General features: G+C 43.1%; 1 protein-coding gene across 1 annotated transcript in view; it reads right to left on the bottom strand.

Annotated features, from left to right (window-relative positions):
• LOC145356550 (uncharacterized) overlaps positions 1-27,761 on the bottom strand; it is an 82,588-nt gene that overhangs the window by 27,849 nt on the left and 26,978 nt on the right. The window contains exons 7-12 of the mRNA XM_080209312.1: positions 26,129-26,271; positions 22,574-22,660; positions 14,563-14,634; positions 14,401-14,456; positions 1,443-1,566; positions 1,097-1,188 (exon numbers count right to left, since the gene is read on the bottom strand). Of these exons, the coding sequence (XP_080065438.1) occupies positions 1,097-1,188; positions 1,443-1,566; positions 14,401-14,456; positions 14,563-14,634; positions 22,574-22,660; positions 26,129-26,271 (574 nt within the window). The remainder of the gene's footprint in view (positions 1-1,096; positions 1,189-1,442; positions 1,567-14,400; positions 14,457-14,562; positions 14,635-22,573; positions 22,661-26,128; positions 26,272-27,761) is intronic.

Below are 27,761 nucleotides of genomic sequence, written 5' to 3' on the forward strand. Positions count from 1 at the left end.
CCAGTTCAGTCAGTAGTGATGCTCCTACGCCACTCTTGTTGGAAGTCCCTCACCCAGAGCATATTCTGTACCCTTGACATTCTCACTGCTTCCTCCAAGTGATGTTCAACATGGAGGAATACTGATGCAGCAGCTAAGGAGGTGGATGGTATGTGGTAATCAGCAGGAGGCTTCCTTCTCCATGTCTGACCTGATGCCATGAAACTTCATGGGATCCGGAGTTAATGTTGAGGATCCCCAGGGTAACTCCCTCTTGACTGTATATCACTGTGCCACCATCCGTCAAGGAGTTTGTCTTTGACAGTGGGACAGGCCATGCCCAGTGATGGCAATGATGGTACCTGGGACTATAATAACTTCAACGAGACCCATGAGGTTGGGCTTTTGGAGTATGAGCTCCCTAACTGAGGTCGTAACTGCCTGCCCAATCAGGGAGCCTCACCTGTATATAAATATGGGAGTGTCAGGTCCACTGGCACTCCGGATTCTGACTGCGTACCTGAAGCATTCTATGGATGGAATAGAATTTGTAAATAAAGGGAGTCTGGTGAAGGAACATAGGTCCCTGGAGGAGTTATTTCAGGGATATTAATTGTACTTTCTGTGAGTATGACTATATCAGGCTGTTGCTTGGGCCAACTCTCCTAATTTTGGCACAAGCCCCCAGATGTAGATAAATTGATCTTATAGGGCTGGGCGTGTTGTTATTTACGGTGCCTAGGTCAATGGCAGGAGGACCATCTGGTTTCATTCCTGTTTGACTTTCTGTAGCGTTTTGATACAACTGAGTAGCTTGCTAGACCATTTAAGAGTCAACCACATTGTTGTGGGTCTGGAGTTGCCTTCCTTAAAGAACATTAGAGAACCAGATCAATGATAGCTCTCATATTCACCATTCCTGCAAGCACAATTTAAATTTCCAGATTTATTCATTATTCCACCATCTGCCATGGGATTTGAACCCCAGACCTCAGAGAAGTAGCCTCTGGACTGCTAGTCCAATGACGTTACCACTTATCCCACCACACCCCCTCCACACCCCCCCACCGCTCCCCATAAATATATAGATCTTACAGATAAGTATTATAGTTCTCACATGGTTTGCTCTTCCTCTGTTTCCTCTGATGTCTCAACTGTGTTGCCAGCTACATTCAATTCCACTAGGTGGAAGCACTGCGCCAGAGATTTCTTGAAGGAAAGAACATTGACATCATTAGCTCTTCAATTCAGGCAACCCCCCGAGCAACCGCAATTCATCAAATCAAACATAAATTTGCCTTATAAAGGCATTCCAGTCCACTTAATAAAACAAGCAACAGACACATAATCATACATTACAATTTTGTTCTCAATCTGGTGGAAAATACAAACAAAGTCAATAAAAAGTTATAATTATCATTCAGGGTGATCGTTCTGTATTCAAATGAAATTATTTTACTGACCAGTCCGTCTCTGAAATCAAAGTAATTGTTGACTACGTTAAGAACTTCGAGGTTAGGGAACTGCTCAGGGAAGCTGCAAACAGACTTCAGCTGGTTATCAGCAAGATTCAACTCCTGCAAGGAACTAAGAAACACCAACTGTGAGCACAATAAAAATAGTACCTGTAGCTGGAGACTGAGAATTCACAGGAAGGAGAATATGCCTCCTTATGAAAATCATCAAAACAACAGATTTCAGCACACTGCAGACGCGGGTTTGAATATTAATCTTTTAATACATTTTTAATTATCGAAATACTATTTTCAAAAGTAGAACAGGAAGTTGCACAAGAGAATGTTATAATATTTGCCTATGAAAAAGGAAAACAACACCAAAGAGGATGTGCAGGATACGACCATGTTGCTCAGTGTCAAACAGTCAAGTTTCCTCAGTAATTTATGTGTGTCCATACTCCAAAACAGTAAGTTAGAATGACAGCACCATTGGTTATCAAACAGTCCTCAAACCAGGAAAAAAAAGGAAAGCTCGGTCAGGAGAGAGAATAGCCAGTTCCTTTAAAGATAATTAAAGAACTACTTTGATGGCTGAGCAATACTCCATAAAGGGACCATTAGCAAGAATATCTCCTGTTCAAAATGGAGCTCACGTGTTATTCACTGTAACAGTACAACACTGCCACCCACCCCACCCCCAACCACTCCTCTAAATTTAAGCTTTTTGGGCAGGAAGCAGGAGCTGGGATGTTTCTGAATCCTGAACTCACTCCCAGGGGAATGTAATCACTCTTTCAAATTTTGACTGTGGTGCTCCCTTAATTGGGATGGGGGCAGGTTAGGGTTGTGGGGTGGGCTCTCAAAGCTGGAGGGTCAGCCAAAGGGTCAGCCCTTTCTGCTTCAAAGGAGCACCTGGCTGCAGTAAAGGGTAAGAAATTGTTGGGTGCATTAATATGAAGGTGCCCTCTCAGCAATTTTATTTAAAAATCAAATAAAATCCAGATCTTGGAGTAAGAATTTGAATTTACTGATGTTCTCATAACATCTCAAATGGCACGGTGGCACAGTGGTTAGCACTGCTACGTCACAGTGTCAGGGACCTGATTTCCTACTTGGGTCCTTGTTTGTGTGGAGTTTGCAAGTTCTCCGTGTCTGCATGGGTTTCCTCCGGGTGCTCCGGTTTTCTCCCACAATCTGAAAGACATGCTGGTTAGGTGCAATGGCCATACTAAATTCTCCCTCAGTGTACCTGAACAGGTGCCAGAGTGTGGTGACTAGGGGATATTCACAGTAACTTTATTGCACTGTTAATGTAAGCCTACTTGTGACTAATAAATAAACTTTAACTTTGCTTTACAACCAATGGAATGCTTCTGAAATGCAGTTACTATTGTAACATTGGGAAAGACACCAGCCAAATTTCATACAGCAAGGTTCCCACAATCAGATAATGTGTGGTGTTATTTGAGGGAAGAATGTTGCCATAGAGCTCTGGGATCCTTGGCCTCGATAGTAGTCATGATGTGGAGATGCCGGCGTTGGACCGGGGTAAACACAATAAGAAGTCTGACAACACCAGGTTTAAGTCCAACCAAATAAATTGGTTGTACTTTAACCTGGTGTTGTCAGACTTACTGTATCCTCGGCCTCGGTCATTGCTCAAGTGGACGCCACTGGTTACAAAATCTCATGCAAATCACATCATCTCCAACACTGCTGCACTCTCTCGGAACTACACTTAGAAGCCTGCCTAGACATTGTACTCGGGTGCAGAGCGTGGTCTGAACTACAAATTTCTGACACAGAAGTGTAAGTGTTACCAGCTGAGCCCGGCTGACAAATTCACGCTGCCTAACCCACCAACACATCCAGTTTGCTTTGCATCCACGGGGCAGGGAAAAAATCTGTACCCCACACAAAGCCAAAACCAAACTGGTGCTCACTGGATTCACAGGCTTAAAAACACAGAGCAATTTCTATTCAGCTTGCAGTGCATGATCTGACGTGGCTGCACTGAATACATGATCCAATTGCACTGCATCCGGAGCTGGCAAAACCAATATGAATTAAAAAAAGTGTTTTGTTTTTGTTAGCGCTTGCGCAGTGATTTATTTTCCTCGTTACTTCACACCACATCAAATTTCTTGAACATAAATCCAGATTTCTATTCCCAGAGTGCTGATCACAGAACTATAAATAAAGTATACTGGGTACCTGAAGAAAATATGATTATCCGAAACCAGTTTTGTCGGGATTTAAAACACAAAGCCTTGAGAAGAAAACATTCTGCCACAGAATAAGCAACTACTGAGCCTCACATGCCAAAAAAAGAACGTGAATGTGAATTGCAAGAGATTGTGAATGGTACCATTTAATATATTTCCCAATTCAATGCAGGAAGAGATTGTAAGGAGACATATTTCAAGGCAGCACTGAGGTAGTCCACCACAGAATCTGGGTTCACATTCACAAATCCCCACATACACCAACCCCAGCAATGCTAAATGCAGAACTGCTTTCCCAAAGGGGTGCGGGGTGGAGAAGGGAATGGCATGCTGAATATCAGCAGGGCAATGTCACTTCCTGATAACCTCTGCACTTGCAGCAGCTAGAACAAGAGCAGAGGTCAGGGGCAGACCACTTGTTTTCTCACCAGAGAAATGATAAATCAGGTGAAGGATCGAGGAGAACCAGAAAGGAACAAAAAAAAGTCAGAAACAGTTCATGTTTAATATAGTGAAGCATCCCAAGGCACTGCACAGGAAGGACAAATATTAACACTGAGCCAAAGGAGGAAGAGGATTAGATCAGGCGACCAAATGTTTAGGCAAAAAGGTGGGGGTGGTAGCTTGTCAAGGAGGACACAGACATTTGAATGGTTCACCGCCTTTACTTGCAAAAATATAAAAGAACAGTACAACATGGACATATAACCTGGCGGCAGCAATGAACAGATCCCTCACGTAACCTGTGCAAGTCCTTGCTACCGATTACATCACCCATGCATACTTGCATTTACTGATGACAGCAACATACATATTCAATAGGAAATTGCTTAGTGTGTACACTATAACACTTTCCCCTCTTAATTTTAATCCCCTTAAGGAAAGGAATGGTAAGTAACAATATCTGCGTACTGAAGGCCTGTGAAAGCAGCCAAAATTTCAAAACTTTTTAACCCCTTTTTAACTGGGTCTGTCATTCAAATTCTAACACATAACGGCACTCATGTCTCAACTGTACTTCAGCCTTTCAGGAGCTTTGCGACTGCACTGTGACCTGCACAGGGGACGGTTTTGCCCAATTGGCTGGACAATTGGTTAGTGATGCAGAGCAACGCCATTAAGCATAGGTTAAATTCCCGTACTGATTGACGTTCTTCATGAAGGCCCCACCTTCTCAACCTTGCCCCTTGCCTGAGGTGTGATAATCTTAGAATGCCTGCAGTGTAGAATGAAGGAATTTGACCCATCGAGCCTGTACCAACCACAATCCCACCCAGCCCCTAACCCCATAACCCTACATATTTACCCTGACATTAAGTGGCAATTTAACATGGCCAATCAACCCAATCTTTGGATTGTGGGAGGAAACCCATGCAGACATGAGGAGAATGTCCACACTCCACATAGACAATGTCCCAAGCGAGGAACCTTCAGATTAAATCATCAACAGTCAGCTCTCACCTTCAAAGGAGAGGTTATGGTCATCTGGAACTACGGCGAATTTACCTTTCCTCCTGGTGTCTCAGTACACATTGGTGAAGCTTACCCCAACAGAGCTGGGCCTGTGGGCAGAAGAGTGGGTTGGATGTCTGTGAATGAACGTTCCTCATTCTCTCCTGGAGCAGAGACCACTGGATGCCCCTGTACATCAAGAACTATTTCCTGTTAGGTTTCCACAGTAGCATTCCCTTCTGCTGTGTGGTCTGGAAACGTTGTTGCGCCAGAGTCTTGACGCGGACAAATGTGATCCTGGTGTCTGTGAATAACTCTTCCATCAGGTAGTTTCACCATTAGAGATCAGACCACTTTGTTTCAGAACGACTCCAGACCATCTATGTTGGTTACTGCTGAAACATCTTACATAGACAGTCATTTGGATTGAAACGCCTCTCCCTAGCATCATGTCTCTCCTTCTGCTTTTCCTGTCTCCTACCTGCTGCCCATTCTCACTTTGATATCTGGCAGTAGCAGATCCAGGTGAGAGTTTGGCTTCCTACCATCAGCATTTTGGCCAGTGGGAGCCCTGACGTCGCTTGTGGCTTGATGTGGTACTGAAACAAGAACTGAGAGAGCTTGGATCCAAGGATTCCACCAATCATTCTTGTTAGTCCCTCACTCATTCATTCGTCTGCACAGCTTGCTCTGCTAAACCAACCACTAAAGCTGGATAAAAAGGAGCAGTGTGAACATAGTGTATTCCACTTGTCTGCATGGACTCCTGGAACAAGGCATTAGTAAAAGTTGTATCATGATCAGAGACAAGTGAATTCAGTAAATCATGAGTGGCAAAAACTTGGTGCAGCTTCTCTATTGTAATTGGAGCTGTGATGTTGCTCAAGATATGGGCTTCCAGCCACTTGCACAATGACTAGAAATCTACAAAGACCGCATGAAGCCAGGACCAGGAATGGTCAGGCCACTCCCATGGATGTAGTGATGGCTGGTGGTGCTATCTTTGGTTGATCTGACACTCAATAGGATTTTGCCTTGTTCTCCAAATCCTGATCCAAACGTATGACCTTGCTAAACTTTTCATCCAGGAGGCACCTGGGTGGGTTTTATGGACTTTATCCAGGACCCATAAATGGCCATTGGATGAGATGACCATTCTAGACACCCAAAAGAATGCAACCATCCTGCACACTTAGTTCAGATTTGCATTTTGCATGTGGTCTCAATTCATCATCCCCCTATAAGATGGCACAGCAGCACAGTAGTTAGCACTGCTGCCTCACAGTGCCAGAGACCTGGGTTCGATTCCCAGCTTGGGTCACTGTCTGTGTGGAGTTTGCACATTCTCCCTGTGTCTGTGTGGGTTTTCTCCAGGTCCTCCGGTTTCCTCCCACAGTCCAAAGATGTGCAGGTTAGATTAATTAGCCATACTAAATTGACCCTAGCGTCAGGAAGACTAGCTAGGGTAAATGCATGGGATTTTGGTCATAGGGCTGGGTGGGATTGTGGTCAGTATAGACTCAATGGGCCAAATGGCCTTCTTCTGCACTGTACTGTAGGGATTCTATGATAAGGAATCAAGTCATTGATCTGTTGCACATGCACAGGAGACCTTGAAAGTTCCTCAAGCAAGAAAATTGTCTCTGGAGGAAATAATGTGGACATGTCTGTTAAAGGGAGACAACTCAGGGCATCTGCATTCACATTGTGTATAGGGTGGAGAAGGACAATGTTATACCGGAAGGCTGGCAACATGAGAGCACAGTGCTGTATTCTTGCCAAGGCCATGAGAGGAATGCACCTGGATTTACTACCAAGGCTCATCAATGGCTTGAGGTCTGTACACATCGGTGAGGATTCACCAACCCCATCCGCTGTGGATGAGAATCCCAATAGCCCAGAGAATGGAATGTAGGGGCTAAAATGGGATTCCAGATGAGCATCAAATCCATCACCATTCACCCAGCCCACCCCACCAGCCCTGATCAGGTTCCTGCCCAGACGAGGTGGGAACCCATTGGTTAAGCAGAACTGCCAAAGTGAATGTAGTTAGCAGCTTTGAAGCCTGCTAACTGTTTCGTGTACACGCTGTAAAAGTAGGTTTTAAGGAACATCTTGGATGAGAAGACAGTTGGAAAGGTTTAAGGAGAAAGTTCCAGAGATTAGAGCTTTTATGGTTGAGAGTACACCCACAGATGGTGGAGGAAAATAAACCAGGGTCATCAATTTCTTATCCTTCTCATCCTCATACTGGAATAACCGAAGCCATAGTCCTTGCCACAAGTTTCATTCTCTAGCCATCAATGCCAATCCTCTCATAGGCAACTGGCTGATAAGGAACCAGATAGTTTGCAAACTTAGTGTCATAGTTGGTTCCGAGAGGAGATTCTGATGACACACCCATACCAACACTAAGACCACCTATATCCACCTCTGTGCATTACCTCTAGACTGGATTATTTCAATGCATTCCTGGCCAGTCTTACACATTCTACCATCTGTAAACTGAAGTTGGCACAGTGGCACAGTGGTTAGCACTGCTGCCTCACAGTAGCACAGACCTGGATTTGATTCCAGCCTTAGGTGACTGTCTGTGTGGAGTTTGCACGTTCTTCCCCTGCCTGCATGGGTTTGCTCTGGTTTCCTCCCATAGTCCAAAGATGCGCAAATTAGGTGGATTGGCCATACCAAATTCCCCCCCTATATCCATAGGTGTGTAGGTTAGGTAATAGGTTACATGGATTAGCCATATTCAATGCACAGCATTACGGGGATAGTGGGGAGGGGATGGCCTGGGTAAGATGCTCTTTCAGAGATTTGGTGCAGACTCGATGGGCCAGGTGACCATTGTAGATGGTTCTATGGAAGTCAACCAAAACTCTTGCCCATACACTAACTCAGATCAGACTCTGTTGCTGTTTTCTCATTATGCATTCTTGGGATGTGAATGTCACTGGCAAAGTCAATGTTTATTGCCCATCCCTGATTGACTTCAAGAAGGTGTTGGTTACCTGTATTCTTAAATCACTGAAATCTATGTGGCACAAATACAACTAGACTGCTGTTAGGGAGGAATTTCCAGGAATGTGGCCCAGCAACAGTCATTCGTGGCTTGGAGAGGAACTTGGAGGTAGATTGTACTGGTCTCATACATCTGCTACCCTTGTTCTTCCAGATGGGAGAGGTCATGAGCTGGGAAGCTACTGCCGAAGGAGCCTTGACGAGTTGTTGTCATGTATTTTGTAACTGGTGCACTCTGTGGTGGAGAGGGTAGAAGTCCAAGGTGGTGGATGGAGTGTCAATCAAATAGACTGCTTCGACTTGAATGGGGTCACGTTTCTTAAATGTTTTTGGTGCTGCACTCATCCAGAAAATTACCATGACACTTCTGACTGGTACCTTGTAGATGGTGGACAGAGTCTGGGTGGTCAGGAGGTGAGTTACTCGCCACAAAATTCCCTGCTTCTGACCTCTCTTCACACATCCCCACTCTTACTAATCTACACTGGCTCATGGTTAAGCAACACCTCCATTTTAATATTCTCATCCTTGTGTTCAAATTCCTCCATGGTCTCATTCCTCCTTCATCTCTTTGTTTTTTCTAGTCCCACAGTTGCCCAAGATAGTTGCGTTCCTCTTTTTCTGGCCTCTTAAACATCTCCAATTTTAATTGTTCAGCTGCCAAGATCCTAGTCTCTGGAATTTCCTCCTAAACCTTTCTGCTGCTCTAGTTCTCTTTCCTCCCAAGATGCTTTTTTTTTAATGACCAAGCTTTTGGTTATCCACCCACGTATCTCCTTTTCCGACTCAGTTTATTTGGCTTTACAATACCCCTGTGAAACGCCCTGGCAGATATTATTATGTTGGAGGTGCAACATAAATACAGGCTGTTGTTATTTGCAGATAAACTAGAGAGGGCTTTAGGGGATGGAGCAGACTCATATTACCCACAGATTAATATGATATACTTGCAGCCTCATTGCCCTTAAGAGTGAGAAACAGCTGGACCTGTAAAGCTACAATAAAGCAGTGAGATTATCACTGTCTTAGGTTTCCAAGGCAAATATACAAAAGTTTGAAATAAACCAAAAGACACGTGGATTTAAATGCACTCCTCAGGTACTGGCGCTTGTGCACAAACAGCTTTTATGTTTAGTTAATGGGAAAGAAGTATCTTGCTGCAATTGTATGAGATTTGACTCTGCAGCTGATGCCACTTTTCAGTAATTATATGCATGCACGCAGATTTCACATTAAAGCTCTCAATTCTGGATTTACATAAAAGACTTATTTTAACCTCCAGAGACCTGAAGGCTGAAACAATACATCACCGGGGACATCTGGTGCCGAAGATGTATGGCTACAGGGAGCAAAGGCACGAAGGCTGGACAGCAAATGCATTTGCAGCCAATAAAATCTATCACAAGAATCACTACCATCACTGCAGCATTTTGCCTGTTTAATCTGCACTCTTGTGGTTTCCATAAAAGAGTGTGCCAAATCTAAATGCAAACTTGGACAGGACAGGGTCTGGGGACGTGAAGTCTGATGTTTGTTCTGATTCTGATTAATCCTAGGCAACAACTGCATTCATGGTGGGGGGTATATTTATTCTATTTAAAGAAAATGCAGGTATTGTAACTTTGAGGGCCTGACCAGAACAGGGTAGGTTTGGGTCAGTTGCCTGATAGATTCCATGCCCGATTTTACATCCTGATAACCTCCATGGACTGTAAAATCAAGCAAAATGAAGAACAGGCGTCTAACCCAAACTTGCCCACTTAGAGTAAAATTACTATTTATCTACTGCAGGAATCTGCAGACCAGCATTGAAAAACACGTGTGACTGCAACACAACCACAGCACCCTTCCACGCACCATCCAAAAAAAGCATCGAATCCCAACCACAAGTAATATTGCCATCATTGTCCTTCCCAGTCTGCAGTCACTGAAGTCATGGCATCTCATGCTGAGGTATAGCTTTTGCAGTGAGAATAAAAAATTGTGAGCTTTTGAGAATAGTATCGGAATTATAAACAAGCTTGTTCACTCAGCCCTCATGACAACCTGTACTGGAACCTGAGCCTGACAGATACTGCCAACTCCATGTGTATTAACAGCTGTCACAAATTCTCCGTAAATGCAATTCTTGTATCACTGGGAGAAATCCACCTCCATATACTGTATCTGACACAAGTCTTTTATAAATGGGCCTTTACCTGATTCACAGGTCCTTGGGTCCCTGATCTTAAGGTGACAACACTGGAGAGATTCCCATAAACTCTCATCACTATTGCTCTTTTCTGATGTGTTGAGAGGCTGATATGGAGACTTCATCATCAGCTTAGTTACGTTTTCTCTGTGAAATTATCCTAATGTTAGATTCCTCCCCTCCCTTTTTAAAGTGACAACTCTTGGTAGATATAGTTCTATAGGCAGCAGTTTATTTTTCTTTTATTCATTCATGGGACATGGGCGTTGCTGGCTGGCCACTATTTATCATAGAATCCCTATTAGTCCAATCACAAACCCACTACGCTGCTACCTCCCCATTATTTTGTGCTCAGGCGCAGAAATGGGACTGGAATCTACAATCTTTTGATTGAGGCAATTATCCTTCCAAGTGAGCCATAGCTGAAATGTAGGGAGGGGAAGTTAGCTAGCTCCCAACCTAGCCACTTCTAAGTGACCCACCATCCCACGCTCCCCATCCACTCCTACCATTCACATTGTGTAATATGTGGATGCCCAGTGTGAACAAGATTATTGGGCGTCATGTGGATGATGATTACTTAAGTGAGGATAATAAAGTATCTTGGGATGAGCAGCACGGTGATACAATGGTTAGCACTGCTGCCTCACAGCGCCAGGGACCGGGGTTCAATTCCGGCCTCAGGTCACTGTCTGTGTGGAGTTTGCGCGTTCTCCCTGTGTCGGCATGGAGTTCCTCCAGATGCTCCAGTTTCTTCCCACAGTCCAAAGATGTGTGGGTTAGGAGGATTGGCCATGCTAAATTGCTTCTTAATAGACCAATGTGTGTAGGTAAGGTAGATTGGTCATGCTAAATTGCCCCTTCATGTCTAAAGATGTGTAGGTTAGATTGATTGGCCATGGTATATGCGTTATAGGATAGGGTGGGAGAAGGACTGGGTAAGATACTCTATCAGAGAGTCGGTGCAGACCCGATGAATGGTCATTTACACATGAGTTTGCACAGAATGATTCCCATCCAGTTCAGCAATCCCCAAAAAACAATTGTGAATGGCCTCCTCTGCACTTAGGGATTCTATGGGTTTGAATCCCACTGAAATTTAAATTAAATTAAAAGATCTGGAATTAAAAGTCTAATGATGACCAGGGAAGCATTGTCGATTGTTGTAAAAACTCATCCGGTACATTGGATAAAAGCAAAATATCGTGGATACCGGAATCTGAAACAAAAGAGAAAATGCTAGAAAATTTCAGCGGGTCTGGCAGCATCTGTAAGGAGAGAAAAGATCTGATGTCTTGAGTTCAGATGATTCTTTGTCAAAGCTTTGACAAAGGGTCATCTGGATTCGAAATGTCAGCTCTTCTCTGCTTACAGATGCTGCCGGACCTGCTGAGATTTTCCAGCATTTTCTCTTTTGGTTCCATCTGGTTCATTACTGTCCTTCAGGAAAGGAAATCTGCCATCTTTATCTGGTCTGGTCTCCAGACACACAGCAATGTGGTTGACTCTTAAATACCCCTCAATTCAAGGACAATTAGGAATGGGCAATAAATGCCGGCCCAACCAGTGGCGCCCACATCCCATAAAAGCAAGAATAAGAATCTAGGCTGACACAGAGAGTGCTACACTGTCAGGAGTGCTATCTTCAGATGAGATTTTAAATTCTCATGTGGGTGTAAAAGATCCCATGGCATTATTCTGAAGAACACAGGAGTTATCTCTGGAATCCCAGTCAATATTTATCCCACAGTCAACCTTACAGAAGCAGATTATCTGATCATTATCCTATTGCTGTTTCTGGGAGCTTGCTGTGTGCAAATTAGCTGATACATTTCATTACAATTGTGGCTACATGTTAGAAATACTTCATTGGCTGTAAAGACCTTTGGAAGTCCGGTGGCTGTGAAAAGTACAATATAGATGCAAGACTTTCTTGCGGTCTCTAATCCAAGGGCATTATGCAGGGAACTCAGCATAGACTGAGGTTTGAATTGGTGATTGCTTAGTGCACTGCAGTACACTGATTGTTTTGTTTTTTGGGGATTGCTGAATTGGAAGGGAATCATTCTGTGCAAACTCAAGTGTGAACATTCCTTACACTACAAATTCTGAATTTCACTTCCACTGTTGCAAGGATGTGCAGGAATGGAATTCAGGGCCATATTGCCTTCTGCACTGTGACGATTCTGTGATTCCGTGCACAACAGAAAATGGGAAAGGTCAGCAGAATCACCCTGCTGCTGGACAGTCTCCACAACCCGACGCAGCTGGTAAAGTAGTACAGACTTGGGTCTGAGAGCAAGGGGAGAGATAAAAGAGGCAATAATTTAGGAGAGTAAAACCAGGCAATTCAGAATTCTTCTGAATCTGTGCTAAATTAGCGAATCTTAGCCAGGGTAGTAGTTACAGCATTATAACATAGCACTCCTGAGCATGGGCTGGGAGATAAAATGGTCAACATTCCCAACACCATCCAATGATCCATGCTAGAGTATGGTGTGTGGAACAGAGAGATAGCAGAGAGAGCAGGAAAGCACCTAGGAGAATTTCACAGTAACTTCATTGCAGTGTTAATGTAGGCCTACTTGTGACACTAATAAATAAAACAAAAATAAAGGGAGAGAGCAAGACCGTTGGGAGACACGCAGCGAGATAAAGAGAGAAGTGCACACAAGTGAAAAAGAAAGACACATCCAGAGACAAAGAGGCCAGTTCAGCTGGGATTTCAAGATTTAAATTCAGAAACCATGCAGCTCCAAACTGGCAGCATTGGCAGAGTCAGGAGGAATTTCTTTTGTGTTTGTGGGGGTGGGAGTAGGTGAGTGTAGGAAGGTAGCAACTAATACCTTGTTTCAAGAAGGTTATATTTAACAGCTGTAATATCAGTCAATCCTTGCAGTCAAATATCAGTCATCCATCACGATACATCCACCAAAGGTTCCCATTCACAGAAGGGTAACAGGCACTAAACATACTGTCCCCTACACACGTCAAAATGGCTTTCAATCAGTGTTCTGTCCCTCAATGCTCCCCATGCTTTCCAACCTCAAGATTTATGAATGTAAATGCTTAGATGTTGGGGATTAAATCAGAAGACAAATCTGGTCTGTAAATAATCAGGTTATCCTCCTGCAATATTCAGCAAGGCGACGCAATGTTTACTGCCTGGTAGCCAGTGTGTACAGAGCTGTATTCTCAAGCAGTGGCAACAATTTTTGGGGAAATCAGTGGCTCATTTGCTCAGCCTCGGTGGTGGCGAAGGGGAACACATGAAAGCAATAACAGAAAAACACAAATACATTTTTCTAACAGCACATTAGAAAGCAGCTGGAGGCGCCAAAGGACAAGATGATTTATTATCTAACAGTACCCCATCTGGTGTGCACGCAAACGAGGAAGATTAGTGTTTATGAAGAAGGGAATACGTTTTAGGTAACTGGTTTTGCAATAAACACTTGGATGAATATCAAATGCCTGAAATAAAATCATGGGACTGTTGATCACTTAGTACTGATTTTTATGTATAATGGGGCATGAAATAAATGCACAAAAGCTTCAACAGTCATCACACTTGGGCTCCATGACAGACAGCAGGCCAGACAGCACAGTGGAGAGGGGATCTGGCTCACCAGTATTTTAGATGATTTATTGAATTTGCACCATCATGCAAATATAACTCAAGCATGAAGCTGGGCAGGTTATAAAAATATGAACAGAAGTCATACAGAGAAAAGAGACAGGATCAATCAATGCCCATAAGACAAAAACAGGGGATTGAGGGCTCCAGAAATACTGAGAGAAATTTCTTCTATATAATAAGGGGCAACAAGGCTATCAAGACATTGCTTGCAAACATGGTTATAGTCTTAATTGCCACACTCTATGCACAGAGGATTCCTCCTTTCAGATTAACAGATCTAGCTGCAATGTGAATCTGAGATTTTGATAGTGGAGGAGGAGAGTGGGGTAATCCATGACTGAAGCAATCAAGCATGATCTGTGGAAGGAAGCAGATGAAAAACCTTTTCTTACTACTGGCTTTCTTTACAGATTTATGCAATGACTCCAAACTCACCAAAGAGATCCGAGACATTCAGTGCTGCATAGAACATTGCTAGAGAGGTTGACAGTCTGTGGTGGAGACAAGAAGGCGGCACAATTCAATTCAATAATGACAGTACTGGCAAAATACATGAGATTAGTCTGACCACAGTTATTGAATTGTTCTATCACTCACTGTTACAGTTTCCAGTAAGGACAACCCTCGGACCTCTGATATTTTGTTGTTGGATAAATCCAGTTCCTGTAACTGAAAGGAAGAAAAATAATGTTGCATTAGAAGATGTATCAATGAATTATATTTCATGTTTACAGTTTCCCTGATAAGAGAGGCCAGAATGATCTCAGGTTTCATCCCCAGTTTCAAACCAATCTTACCCAATGTGCAACATACATTTAACATGGGCTTATGGCTATGGGTGGAGGATGGAGTAAAGTTCTTGTTGCTGATTGTTATGCAGAGATATCCCTGACTGGAAACATGGGTGTATGGGTGTTGGCTGAGAGCATCACTAGATTGACTAACATCCTCCACACACAAATAATGGGCAGAATCAAGTACCAGAGTCAAGCCCTGGTGGAATTGTCCCCAACAGAAGAGAAAGGAAGCTGAAAAAAATCAGCATGCGAACCACTTTTAAAAGAAACAATTTGTTGCTGATTCTTCTCTGAAGTGAGTCAAAAAGTGGGACTGCAGTCTAACTTGAAAGATATTGTGTTTTAGTTTAAAATTGACTTTCCTGAAGGCAATAACTTGTGCTGAAGTGCAGTTCTACAAATGCCAACAGCTCAACTACATGCTAATCCTTCACACATGAGCTGACACCATAAGCATCAGCAGGCTGTTCAACTACAGTAGCATCACAGCTGAGTGTGGCACATCCTTACCTGCTGCCTGCTTGCAGTAGCTGTTAAGAATGTAACCTGGCAATTTATTTCCTCCCTAACACAGAAATGCTATGGATAATTGCTGCAATCCTATAGCTGCCCTAGTTGAAATATGTTGGAAGTGTTTTCAGGAGCCAAGTCTTGGATCTGTTTTTATTCCACTGCACTTTCTATGGGTAAAATGTCTAAACTGACCTGAATTTAACCAGCAGCTATCTGAATACATTCGAGAGGAAAATAATTGGAAGAGCGACAACCCTTCTTTCATTATTAACAGATGCTTACGGTTTTTCCCACAAGCTAAAAGCGTTATTGGGAACAAGGCCACAAAAAAGCACTTTGCTTGTTAAAGACTTTGCTAAAGGCTAATCTGTCTGGAAACTTGACTGTTTGGGTTAGTAAACTACAAATTTGGCTATTTATGTACTTTCAGCCCTGTGAGTAAGTCATGACGGAAACAACCAAGGTTTCTATACAAGATCGCTGAAAGCAAATAATTTTTATCACCACCGTAAGGCAACGCAATCTTCAGCAGTCAGTTGGAGGGGGTTGGGGGGAGGTGCTAAGTGATGTTACACCTTAGGCTTTTTGTCCTCATAGTCATGCCAGGGAATCAATGAATGGGCTGCACTCCCGGCGATTACTTAGGGTACATCATAGGACGTGTAGCACAGAGCCAACAAGTACCCTATTTAGCAGTAACAATGCAAACCAAGCACTACGCTTTATTACTTGAGGAGCAGAATTAAAAAGTAGGGAAGTAGTTACACTAAACCTGTACTGAACCTTGGTTAGGCCAGACTTAAAAAGTCACCAAGTGCTGTCTGCTCACCATCTTATAAAAAGGATATACAGGCACCCTAGAGGGTCTGAAGAAGATTTCTAAGGATGATATCAGAAATGATTGGGTATACATATCAGGAAAGGATGGATTGGCTGGGTTTCTTTTCTCTTGCAAAAAGCTGAGGGGTAACCCAATAGAGGAAGTATGAATTATGAAAGATGTTGACAGAGTAGATACAGAGGATGGGACTTCCTATCCCCCATCTGTGACAGGACTGCAAAATCCCATTCAGAGAAGATGTCTCCACTTGTGGGGAAAGAGCTTTACAAAAAGAAAGTGCAGGAATCCAAAAGAAACGCATTTTCCTCAAGTGCCGAACTCACTATCACAGGGAGTGGTTGAAGCAAATAGTATAGATGCCTTTGAGGGAAAGTTAGACAAGCAAATGATGGAGAACAGAACAGATAGATTCAGATAAGGAAAGATGGGAGGAGGCTGGGTTGGAGCATAATTGCTCACGTGGACTTGTCAGGTCGATTGTCCCACTTCTATGCCCTTCAGCCTAAGTGGATGACAATGTAGGTTGGATTTTCACCACAATCGTTATCATTGGGAAGGTGGAATACATCAACAACTAGGGTCACTCCACTGTCTAAAAATTACTGCTCCGATTTATTTATTTATTCACTGGATATGGGCTTCACAGGCTAGGCCAGCATTTATTGCCCACCCCAAGTTGCCCTTGAGATGATGATGGTGAGCCACCTTCTCAAAGCACGGCAGTCGATGTGGTGTAGCTATATCCACAGTGCTGTTTGGAAGAGAATTCCAGAATTCTGACTTAGTGGCAGTGAAGCAACAAGCAGAAAGTTCCAAATCAGGGTGATGTGCGGTAGTGACGTTCCTGTGCACCTGCTGCCCTTGTCTCAACAAACCAACAGGCTGTTGGTTCAAAAGGTGCTGTCAAAGGAGGTTTGTTGACTTGGGTGCATCAGTAGATAGTACACACTGCAGCCACAGTGCATTGATGGTGGAGGGAATGAATGTTCAAGGTAGGGGATGCACTGCCAATCATGCAGGCTGATCTGTCCTGGATGATGTTGAGCCTCAGTCATCTAGGCAAGTGGACAGTATCACACTCTTGAATCATGCATTGCAGATTGTGGACAGGAGATAAGTTATTGACAACAAAATTCCCAGCCTCTGACCTGCTCATGTGGCCACAGTATTTATACGGCTGGCCCAGTTCACTTTCTGATTTGGAAATATTCTGATTATTTGTAAATGGACAATTTACAGGGGCAAACTAACTATCTATTATGTCATTTGTTCATTTTTATACACTTATAATTCAAAGGAATGCTGGAATCTGGCGGCACTCTGTTTTAAAGATACTGTCCCCTTCTAAGTTGAAGCCGCTCACCAACCTTGATTGAATCAGATATTAAAAGGAAAGAAAACATTAATGGCAGCCCATCACCACCCCTCCTAATTATCTCTCATAATCACTCACTTACTTACAAGCATCTACTGTCAAAAGCATAGCAACTCTATAGTGGTTAGTAACTCAACAGGGTGGTTCCTGGAGACACCCAGTAGGTGTCTGCAGTTTACTAATGTAATTAAAATGAAGCCAGAAGTCCAACATCAAGTTCACTTACGCATTCATACTCAGATTGTCCCTTACATCTATATCACATTCCCTCATATGCACTATACTAAAATCTTCCCTTAACTTGTTGAGCTGTCTGTGCAACATGTAAATAACTGTGGTGTCACAGTCCACAAGAGTTCTGTATTATGGGGCAGCACAATGATTAGCACTCCTGCCTCACAGCACTAGGGACCCGGGTTCGATTCCCAGCTTAGGTCACTGTCTGTGCAGAGTTTGCACGTACTCCCTGGGTTTGCGTGGGTTTCCTCCGGGTGCTCTGGGTTCCTCCCACAGTCCGAGAAACATGCTGGTTAGGTGCACTGGCCATGCTAAATTCTCCCTCAGTGTAGCCGAACAGGTGCCAGAGTGTGGCGACTAAGGGATTTTCACAATAACTTCATTACAATGTTAATGTAAGCCTACTTGTGACACTAATGAATGAACTTAAACTTATGGTTGCTGGGATCCAATACTTTTTGATCTGCTGTTCACTTCTTTTTGCATTGCCATGAGTGCAGTAGCCCTTGGTTAGTCCTCCTTGCCATATATGTTACATTTAGAGAAAATCACCTGAGAAAGGCTGAAGATTCCCACATGTAACACTCTGGCTCCCTGAAGGTTTGCCTAATGATTGCACACAAAGCTTACCTCACAGAATATGTATTGGCCTTGTCTGATTCTTGAATCCTGGACCTCAAAGCACTTAATTCAACCAAGGAAACATTCATTTGAGTTGCATCTAATGTGTTTATGACATGCATTAATGAGATTGATCACTGGTGTAGCTTCTTGCCTAATAGCAATTTATAATACAGCCAACTGCTCTTCCACATCCTGCAAAGTCATGGGTGTGCAGAAATGCTCAATGTGTTCCAGGTGCTACAACAGCTTTCTTTGAAAAGCAAGCCCACTAATTAGCTTTCCCAGATGTATTCTAAAGAGCAAATCGCAACTGTGATCTCCAGCCACGATGTATTGGCCTATCAGCATGCATCTGCAAAATGTAGCTCCTTTAATATTGCTTTATCCGTGTCACTAATCACTATGAGCTATTTATCTAGCGGTCCCTATTAGACCTCACCGTGCGGCTGTGTAGGGGCAGCACCGTGGCAAAGTAGTTGGCACGGCTGCCTCACAGTGCCAGGGGCCCAGGCTTGAATCCAGTCTTGGGTGTCTGTCTGTGTGGAGTCTGCATGTTCTCCCCATGTCATTGATTTGAATCCTACAGTGCAGAAGGAGGCCAATCAGCCCATCGAGTCTGCACTGACCACAATCCCACCTAGGCCCTAGCCTCATAACCCCATGCATTTACCCTAGCTAGTTCCCTGACACCAGGAGGCAATTTAGCATGGCCAATCCATCTAACCTGCACATCTTTGGAGTGTGGGAGGAAGCCAGAGTACCTGGGGGAAACCCACGTAGACATAGGGAGAATGCGCAAACTCCACACAGAAGTGACCCAAGCCGGGAATAGAACCCGGGTTCCTGGCACTATGAGGCAGCAATGCTGTATCACCGTGCTGCCCAACGTGTCTGCATGAGTTTCCTCTGCGTTCTTTGGTTTCCCCCCACAGTCCAAAGGTTCCCCTCCAACTTGATTTTCAGCTTTGCTGCAAGACCACATAGTGGATTGGATCACAAACAATGATGAGGGGAGTACAGGAAAGAGATAGAGAATGTGGTGAATTGGTGTAATGACAATAATCTCTACCTCAATGTCAAAGAAAGGGAGAGAATCTTCAACTTCAGGAAGCGTAGCAGAGGACATGCCCCTGTCTACATCAATGAGGACAAAGTAGAAATGGTCGAGAGCTTTAGGTTTCTAAGTATCCAGATCACCAACAACCTGTCCTGGACCCCCCATGCCGTCATTACAGTTAAGAAAGCCCATCAACGCCTCTTCTTTCTCAGAAGACTAAGGAAATTTGGAATGTCCGCTACGACTCTCACCAACTTTTACAGATGCACCATAGAAAGCATTCTTTCTGGTTGTATCATTGCTTGATATGGCTCCTGCTCTGTCCAAGACCACAAAAAACAAGCCCAGTCCATTGGTCAAACCAGCCTCCCACCCATTGACACAGTCTATACTTCCCACTGCCTCAGAAAAGCAACCAGCATAATTAAGGACCCCACGCACCCCGGACATATTCTTTCCCACCTTCTTCCATCGAGAAAAAGATACAAAAGTCTGAGGACACATACCGACTACCTCAAGAACAGCTTCTTCCCTGCTGCCATCAGACTTCTGAATGGACCTACCTTGCATTAAGTTAATCTTTTTCTACATCCAGCTATAACTGTAACACTACATTCTGCACTTTCTCCTTTCCTTTTCTTTGAATGGTACACTTTGTCTGTACAGCACACAAGAAACAATACTTTTCACTGTATACTAATACATGTGACAATAATAAATGAAATGAAATCAAATCAAGGGTAGGTGGATTGGCCATGCTAAATTGCCCCTTACTGTACCCAGATGTGTAGATTAGGGGGACTTAGCCGGGTAAATGTGCAGCGGTACAGGGATAGGGTAGGGGATAGGCCTGGGTAAGATGCTCTTTCAGAGAGTCAGTGCAGACTCAATGGGCCAAAAGGTTTTTTTCTATGCTGTAGGGATCCTTTGATTCTATGAATTACGTTGTTCTGTGTCTTGCTGCAGAGCACTGGTTGGTCATGCTGTTGGAGAGTAGATAGCATCTTATTTGTATTTTTGCATGCTTATCAATTTGCCTATTTTTCTTGAACATGACACATGAAACATTTATAAACAGATTACAGGGACATAGATATAACTTAATAAGTACACACAATATGTAAAGTGTGTACATTTAAGATTATACATACTAGATCATCTGTCTGTATACCCAAATTCATCCACGTCTACAACCTCAGCAGTGTCTCTTTTAGTACATGAGCTAATTTACTTTTATTCCACTTTTTACAGGGAGCTGGTGGTATAACGGTAATGTTACAGGGTTAGTAATCCAGAAATCCTTTGATTGTTATAAAAGCTCATCTGATTCATTAATGCCATGTGGGGAGCGAAATCTGCCGTTCTTACCTGGTCTGGCCTACATGTGGCTCCAGGCCCACAACAATATGATTGATGTTAAGTGGCTCTGTTTAAGGGCAATTAGGAATGGGCAACAAATGTTGGCCTTGCCAGTGACAGCCAGATCCAACGAAAGAATAAATTTTAAAAAATTACGGCCTGATTTCACCTTCTCTCAATTTGTTTGATTTCTCTTTACACCTTTATCTGAGTTTCTTGTTATGTTGGTCGAGACCATTTTGGCCGGTTAACAGAACAAAACTAGACAAATCTGACATTTAATCAATTGATCAATAACCAGTATTAAGAGAGAAGGTGGAATTTACACAAAAAAACAATTCAACCATGTTTGGAAATAGCTACTTGTTCAGCAGCACATTTACGTATTTATATATCTCTCAATATTTAATACACAAATTATACCATCTACCAATTTAAACCCTGTCTACATCAATGGGGACAAAGTAGAAATGTTCGAGAGTTTCAAGTTTTTAGGTGTCCAGATCACCAACAACCTGTCCTGGTGCCTCAGTGCCGAAATATAGTTAAGAAGCCTACTAATGCCTCTACTTTCTCAGGAGGCTAAGGAATTCTGGCATGTCCCCTACAATTCTCACCAACCTTTACAGATTCACCATAGAAACCATTCTTTCTGGTTATAACACAGCCTGATATGTCTCCTGCTCTGTCCAAGACCGTAAGAAACTACAAAAAGTCACGATGTCCAGTCCATGATTCAAACCAGAACCACCCCCCCACATCCATTGACTCTGTTTACACTTCCCATTGCCTCAGCAAAGCAGCCACCATAATTAAGGACCCCACCCACTCCAGATATACTCTCTTCCACCTTCTTCCATTAGGAAAAAGATACAGAAGTCTGAGGACACATACAAACCAACACAAGAATTGCTTCTTCCCTGCTACCATCAGACTTTTGAATGGACCTGGCTCGCATTAAGTTCATTTTGCTCTACACCCTCCCTATGACTGTAACACTACATTCTGCACTTTCTCCTTTCCTTCTCTATGAATGGAATACTTTGTCTGTATTGTGCACAAGAAACAATATTTTTCACTGTACATAAATACATGGGACAATAATAAATCAAATTAAATTTAAACTTTGACAGCCAAGTAGGATCATTTTAAAGTATTCATTTATTCATCAACACATTTATGTATTTTAATTATACACATCTTACTATTTTTCATTACCATTTTTTAGTCAAAACTACCTTTAATAGCCAAATAAGTCCCTTGATCATAATCATTTGCATAACACAGAAATTCCTTTCACAACTCCTGGTTCTCTTCTGAAAGTCATGAAATTTTTCACAGGTCTCCTTCAGGGTCCAAAATGTGATGGACTCTTGAGTTCAAAGATTTGCCAAGCTGTCTGGCTCCTAATAATGATGAATTGGATTGGACAAAACTTACAGACTGCTGACCCAGGTAACAAATCAACGAGGACCCCGAGATCCTGGTCTGGGATAATGTTGGGTTTAGTACATTTCACATATTCACGATCTTCAGAATTTAAGTGGCAGTAACACCACTTCTACAACCCTTGAAAATCCACTATTGGAGGAGAGTGTTCACAAACCAGTTCATGTTCGCTCAGTGTAGGATTTTTTTAATAAAACACAAGCAACGAGTTAACTGCTGTCATCAAGATTTACAGTCCAATTCTCCAAATTCACATTGCACGGAAGGAAGAAGATAACAATACTATTGATGTAACTGTTAAAGATGCAGTAAATATTCAGCAAGGCTTTTTAGTGTTCTGTGCATCTGATACTGACCTTATTACATTTGCTGAGGTCAATAATCCCACACAGCTTGTTATGGGATGCAAGCAGCTCCTCGAGGCAGGGCAACGCATTCACAGCCTGGTAAAGACATAATACAGTTACTGAACCTCAGTGAACCTCCGCTTCTGCAGCATGGCTGCTTATGTTAATTAACTTACAGACTAACTCTTGTTCACATCTCGGCTCAGGGTCTTTCAGGTCAAACCAAGTAGACAAACTCAAATTAAATTAGGACAAAGTAAAAGGGGCAGCCCCCCCCAAAAGGAAGGGGAACAGCCCAAACAAAAGCAAAAGTACAAGGAAAACTTAAGACACATCAAATCAAAATGTGATTGTCGGGGTCTATAGCGCCTCAGCCCCTACGGTGCCCAGCGGGCACGGAAGGCGTCAACTGCACCCGCGGACACCACATGCTCCCTCTCCAGGGACACCTGGCCGTGAACGTAGCCACAGTAGAGGGGCAGACAGTCGGGATGGACGGCCCCCTCCATCGCCCGCTGCCTGGACCTATTGATGGCGCGTCTCGCCAGGCCCAGGAGCAAGTTCACGAGGAGGTCGGTGTCCCAACCCTCCCCTCTCCGCACCAGGTGTCCGTAGATCAGGAGCGTGTGACTGAAGTGCAAACAAAACATCAGTAAAAGGTTCTTCAGAAAATCAAAAAGGGTGTGCAATCTATAACATGAAACGTAGACAAACATTCTTACATTTCAGGTGCCTCAGCAAGGAAGAGAACAATGAAATTAGTGTGGGTTTGAGCCACAGAGCTCTGAGGGTGTCACTGGCAGACAATTGATAAAAGATGCTGGAGAAGTCAGTCTGAAAAGGATGAAGACATGGACGAGGATTTCAATAGGTGAGGGAGAAGAAAAAATAGACAAAGTAGGATTTTTCTGGAGGTCGACTGATGCGATTTAGTCAAAATGATCAAGCTTGGTAACTGATCAGTTGTGGGTTTGAAAGCTTGGCTCAAGATCAAGTAGGATGCCAAGTCTGTGCACCATTGGATGCACCAGGCCAGAGCTGTGCAGTTGCTGCTGGTAGCCAAAAATGCTACAGTCTCAGCTTTACCAGAATTGAACCGAGAAGTAGAAAATTAATCCAGAATAGGCATTTGGAAAAGGTAGCAGCAGCCATGGAATCAATTATATCAAAATGGCACCGGAGCACAGCGATTTCTCTAATTCTATGCTTTTAAAACTACTTTAACTCTCTAACAATGCTCTATTTCAATCTCTTACAGATAAGGTGCTCTAGCTATGACTGTAACACTACATTCTGCTCTCCTTTCCTACTCCCCTATGCACTCCATGAACAGTATACTTTGTATAGCATGCAAGAAACAATACTTTTCACTGTATACCATTACATGTGACAATAATAAATCAAATCAATGATAGTCAATGCATTGAGGCAGCATGAGGCTTCATCAGTGTACTTAAGAAAATTCTGTGCCTACAGAAGACATTGCCAACAGTTTGAATGTACATAATAAATGGAAGATGATTAAGAGGAATCCCTGGGACATGTCAGGTGTACAGGTAAAGAGGGGAAACATTTCTGAGGAGCTGTACTGACAGAAGTGGGGCAGAAAGGAGTGGACTCACAAGAGGGCAGTCCCGTGGAGATTGACCATGTAGAAAGTGGTGCCTAAATAGTCAATAGTATCAAAGGATCTTAAGGTCAAAGAGGGAAGTTGAGTTTCAGTTATGTAGTCTGTCATCAATGACTATGACCTAGCTTGTTTTGCTGACAAGGAGAGTGGAAACCAGACTGGAAGAGCTCAAACAGAGAGTAATGAGAATATATGCTTCTTGCACTATCTTTCCCTTCTAATTATATGAAATGCTAATGGAATATTTTAGATTGATTCCAATAAAAGGTGAACTGTAAATGTCTGTAATGTCATAGAAGGAAGTGACACATACTGATGTAATCTGAGAGTCAAGAAGAAAGCAAAGTGGAAAGGAGCTAGTGTAAAAAAGTGATCGCATAACTGCAAATACGTTACAATAAAGTTAGAGTGTTTGCAACTAAGAGGTTTCGGGAGTTATTGAAACAACTCCACCCCAACAACATAATATTTGGCAGCAAGAAGTAAAAGGATAGTCCTAGAAAAATCACTACCTCTACTAGACCTTGACGTACAGGGCACAATTTCAAAAACTGCACACGATACAAAACTTGGGGAGCATTCTAAATTCTGAGGAGAATAGTATGGAACTTCAAAAGGACATACACAAGTTGGTGGAATGGGCAGATAGGTGACAGATGAAGTTCAATGTACATTGAGGTGGTACATTTTGGTATGAAGAACATGGGCAGGCAATGTAGTTGAGCCATTTTTTAGTTGGAAAAAATCTTTATTTTTTTTCAAATTTCAACAGGATTTGAGCAAGTTAATGAGGAAATTTGTGAATTCACCATCATCTTAGGCTTTCTTAATCAAACATTGCTGAAGTTGGAAGAAGTCGTGGTTATGTAAAACCGAACCGACGATCATAAAATCTATAGATTATAGAAGAAAAGGGAATTCTGATGGGATCTCACTGACTTTCCCCAAAGTGGTTGATTAATGACCAGAGGATGGAATCGTTGTCCAATAAAGGAGGGCTGGTGGGCTTTCCAGCTTGAAATCAGCAACAGCAGGCGACAATGGCATGTAAGGTTCAGGGTGCTTCTAAATGGAGACACCCTCTCTCAACTGCTTCCATGTAGCTAAGCTAACCCCTACTGCCAGCAAGGACCGAGAGCCCAGCTGGAAAATCCCAGTCGGCCTTCTTTATTTTTTTAAAAGTTCTAAAGTTTTTGAAGTTTAAGTTTTTTTTAAGGTTTATTTATTTTGTCACAAGTAGGCTTACATTACATGAAGTTACTGTGAAAATCCCCAAGTCATTACACTCCAGCGCCTGTTTGGGTACACTGAGGGAGAATTTAGCAAGGCCAATGCATCTAACCAGCATGTCTTTCAGACTGAGGGAGGAAACAGGAGCACCTGGAGGAAACCCACGCAGACACGGGGGAACGTGCAGACTCCACACAGTCAGTGACCAAAGCTGGGAATCGAACCCAGATCCCTGGTGCTGTGAGGCAGCAGTGCTAACCACTGTGCCGCCCCATTGGCTTTAAGTAGCCATTAACAAACTCATCACATGTGGGCAGATAGCTCTACCACATTCCTGACCTCCACTCCTCAAAAGAAATGGCCCAGGGTTAAATGGAGCCTGGGAACTGCTTGCTGGCTGGCAGTGTCAATTTTACCTCTATCCTCCCCACATCCCAGCCACAGTGGGGCCTAAAAATCATCCGATGAGTTGGAGTAAGGTGAGGTAAAGTAAATTATACCCACTAACTTTGATTTTGTTTTCTACACATCCAAGAATAAATTTCTTAAATTCTAAGCATTTGTTTAAAATGTACTTGATCTTGTAAACTTTAGTTAACTTTCTAAAAACTAGTTAAGGTCCTAAACTACTTATCAAAAACAATTCACAAAAGGGTAATTGCACCATTTTCCCAGACCCGAGTAACCACTGCAGTTCTCCTTACAGTGATGTCTGATAACTGGTTATGACTGATATCCAGGGACGTCAGTTGTGATAATCCTGAAAACTCTCGTGATTCCACGCAGATTAGCTGGTTACTGTCCAGCCTCAATCGTTGTAATTTCCGGCATCTGAGCAGACCTCTCCCTAAACATGACAGAGAAAGGTTAACGACTAACATTTTAGATTTGGCCCCACGCTGCACTCAGCAATGGATTAACTGGTACATTTGAGTCCAAAACAATGCTCATTAGGACTACCTCAATAACTTAACAAGTATATTAGTTTCTGGTGTGGTGCTGAGCTGAGCCAGATACACCAGGAAGATTGCATACTTTGAACACCGGTCCACAATGATTCAGTTGACATTAGTTTCCCACTTGTGAGAAACATTGCATGAATATAATGCTTTTGAGGACTTCAGAATATCTAAAAGTTCTTTACAGTCAGTGAAGTATCTTTGAATTGTATTGGTGTTGTAATATAAGAAACACAGCAGCCAATATGCACACAGCAAGGTCACACACACAGTAAATGTTATATTGACTAGCTAACTTGTTTTAACAAACATAAGTCAGGAAACTGGGGAGACTTCCTCTTCTGTTATTTGGAAAAGATGCCACAGGTTCATATCCATCTGAGAAGATCTATGAGCCTTTGATTTTGGGTTAATGTCTCCTCCAAAGATGGCACCTCTTAAAGTGCCACACTTTCTCAGTGCTGTACTCGAGTGACAGCCAGGATTATGCACTCAGGTCTCCAAAGTGGAACTCAAACTCAGAGGCAAGAGTGCTAGCACTGAGCCATAGCTGACTTCCTAGGACATTATAGATGGCATCAACATCTCAGTGCTAAAGAGAGGGAGAAATGGAAAAAAAAACAATCAGCTAGAATTTTCAACCCTTTTGCTATCTAATGTCCATTGCCATGATACACATTCTGTGAGGACAAGAAAATGATCAGCTGTGATGGGTGCAATTTGCTAACACTTGTTTCTTGGGCCCATACATAAATTATGATGACTTGGATAAGGGGTGTCAGGCTTTCCCATGCACAAGAGGAGGGAAGCAAACATTCCCTGGACTGGAGGTTTAGACACAAACTCCAACGGGCCCTCTTAGCCTGTTCGTCTTTCAATTATTGTCCAATTAAAGCCCTCAATCTGCCTCCAGAACTGTTATCTGTTGGGCAGTGGCAGGCAGACGCGAGTGAGGAGGCCATTTTCCTTTCTAAAATGCAGCTGATTAAAAGGCGGGAGGGAGGGGTACATTTTTTAGGCAGTGCCTGTGCAACATTAGGAGAAGCACCTCCAAGATGTTAACCCTTCCCTCCACCCCACCAAAACCTGCTCTGCATCTCCCTTTGATGCCCATCCACCAAACTAGAGCACCTGATTGCTTCCCACCCTAAAAGCCCAGGATTTATCTCAATTCAGTCACCATTGCTCATCTTCATGGAGATGCTTGCAGACCTAGCACCATCCACCACTGATGCTGCTGGAATTGGTAGAGCTGTCAGCCAACCAGACAGGCCAGCAACTCCCAGGACAGCACTTCCTCCAACTGAGGGGCAGAAGTCCAACTTGCACCATGTTAAGGCCACCCTGAGTGTACAATGGTTGTGCGGTGACCTTGTTT

This window comes from Carcharhinus amblyrhynchos, chromosome 21, assembly GCF_965287045.1.
Source record: "Carcharhinus amblyrhynchos chromosome 21, sCarAmb.v2.hapA, whole genome shotgun sequence".
NCBI lineage: Eukaryota > Metazoa > Chordata > Chondrichthyes > Carcharhiniformes > Carcharhinidae > Carcharhinus > Carcharhinus amblyrhynchos.